The 2,078-nt window shown below is 53.8% G+C and overlaps 1 protein-coding gene across 1 annotated transcript; it reads left to right on the top strand.

Moving 5' to 3' along the window:
- Positions 1-2,078, top strand: CSUI_003668 (uncharacterized protein; the record flags this gene model as incomplete). Its single annotated transcript, XM_068063863.1, has 1 exon — positions 1-2,078. A coding segment is annotated over exon 1 (429 nt), but the record flags the coding sequence as incomplete, so codon positions are not given.

Here is a 2,078-nt window from a genome sequence, read left to right as displayed (position 1 = left end):
TTTGGCACGCCGATGAGAACAAGTGTTACCTGAAAGGTGACGGCTTCAGCAAGTTCAAGGATAGGAAGGAAGGCACTATTGCGGGCCCGAAAGTGTCGTGCGAACAGGGTGGCAGTTTGGCCGAAACCGAAAGAGAGGACTGAGAATTTTCTGGAGTGCACAGGAAGGAGGAATAACCACTCATGCAGATGGTGGTTGCGGCGATAGCTAAGGAGGGTTTCAAAAGTGTACCAGTCCTGCAGTAGGCTGCATGTGGTAGAGCTCCATCAGTGTATGTGATTTTTGAGACCTCGGGCATACCCTTCAACGACGAACGAGCAAGACACTGCGGAGTGACCCGGGAATGACCGCAAACACTTATGCTATAGTACAACCCGCGGTGTCTTCTCATCATTAGCACGTTCATGTTACCTTCTCGAGGACGGGTTTCAAGATGTCGAGCTCGCTGCAATGTTCCCGGGAAAAGCGGATTTCTCACGAGTCCAATGCAACTATGCCAAAACGCCACCAAGTGCGTACTTCTGATATCGGTGCCCACCGTGCCTGATCCATGTGTCGCGCAGCGTTGAATGGAGTGAAGCGAAAATAGAGTGGAGGTATCTTAGCAAGCCGTCCTGTAATTGAGTCCGGTTGTACTGCTCAACTAAGCTGGGCGGCGCTCGCGATTGCTATCTGGTTGTACCGTCCTGACGTGTCCGGGTTAACTGCCGATGCAATTGGGCTTGCTGGTCCAGCTGCAATGGTCTTGGACAAGTCCTAAGCGGTGTCGCGTGTTGCGGTCTGTTTTTCGCTTTTAGAGGTGCATTCGCCGCATGCCCAGTGGGATGACCGCGTGCTTAACATGTGATACTATGATTGCCTGACTCGCTCAGTTCTGTTCGGATATCTGTCCGCACTCGAGAGTTTGGCGAGACACTAGACGTCGGCCGACTCCAGCGAGCCGTGAGAGGTGCCCATTGAATCTGATCCTACCTGCGGGTGCCATGCAGAGCGTTTGTTTAGGGAACGGCGACAACCATACTCATCAAAGGGTATGCCTGGGATCGCCGGCGCAGCTACTGACTCGGCAGAACAAGATTTTGCACGGGGATGGAGTATTGGTAATTTTCAGACAACTGGCCCACGCCTCGGGCCCGCATACAAGCTGCGGTCGATGATGGCTACTGTTGTGAAGTGTGCGCGTGACCGCTGTACCGCAGCGAACGCCGTTCCTTCACTGTTGTAGGGAAAAACATCGTTCCCCAGGAGTCCCTGCAGTGACATATGAAGAACTCTGTTCTAAGATTCACGTTGTCAGAAGCCCCTCCTCGATTTAGGCTGTCGGAGGCCAGCCACCTGTACCACACACCCCTCAACTTTTCCGTAAGTAGCTAGTTCAACTAGCCAACGCTAGAAGAGTTCGGCGACAAGCCGAGGTTCTGTAGCTAGCTGCTCTGCGGCGTAGCCAGCGTGCCGCATTTGGGAACACTCGGGCAAGCCAAGCGGCCGTGTTCTCCCATCTCGTTCTCGCACCGAGTGTATGGGGTATTGGCTTTCCGCAAAACTCAACTTTCACATTCCTCTCTTCATGGCTGGTCTGCTCAGCCAGTATTCTCTTGGAATAGCCCCCCCTTTGTTTCCCCCTTTCATCAGGTGAAGTCCCGTTCAAAATGAAGGTTTCTTTTATCCTTTCTTGTCCTTTGGCGGCACTGGCAGTACTTTGTCAGGCCCACGCCATCCGCATGAGGCGGCGGCCGCTTCTCGCGGTCGATGACTTCGGCCCCGTGGGTGGGACCTCTATGCTGCAAAGTGGTGTCCAGTTTGGGAAGGTCTACAGCGAAGTCAGTGTGCTTTCTCGTCCCGATGGGTCTTTTGTTGTCGTTTTCCGTGGGGGACCGGGAGAGAACCCGGAGGTGAGTCCTGAGGAGATCCCCGGAGGGAACCCGGAGGTGAGTCCTGAGGAGACCCCGGGAGAATACCCAGAACAGCTTCCTGAACAGACTCCAGAAGAGAATCCTGAAGCGAATCACGAGGAGAATTCAGAAGTGATTCCTGAAGAAAATACAGGAGCTAATTCCGAACAACCTCCCGCTGGAGAG

This window comes from Cystoisospora suis (genome assembly GCF_002600585.1).
Source record: "Cystoisospora suis strain Wien I chromosome Unknown contig_1654, whole genome shotgun sequence".
Lineage (NCBI taxonomy): Eukaryota > Apicomplexa > Conoidasida > Eucoccidiorida > Sarcocystidae > Cystoisospora > Cystoisospora suis.
This window is presented reverse-complemented; position numbering and strand designations above follow the sequence as displayed.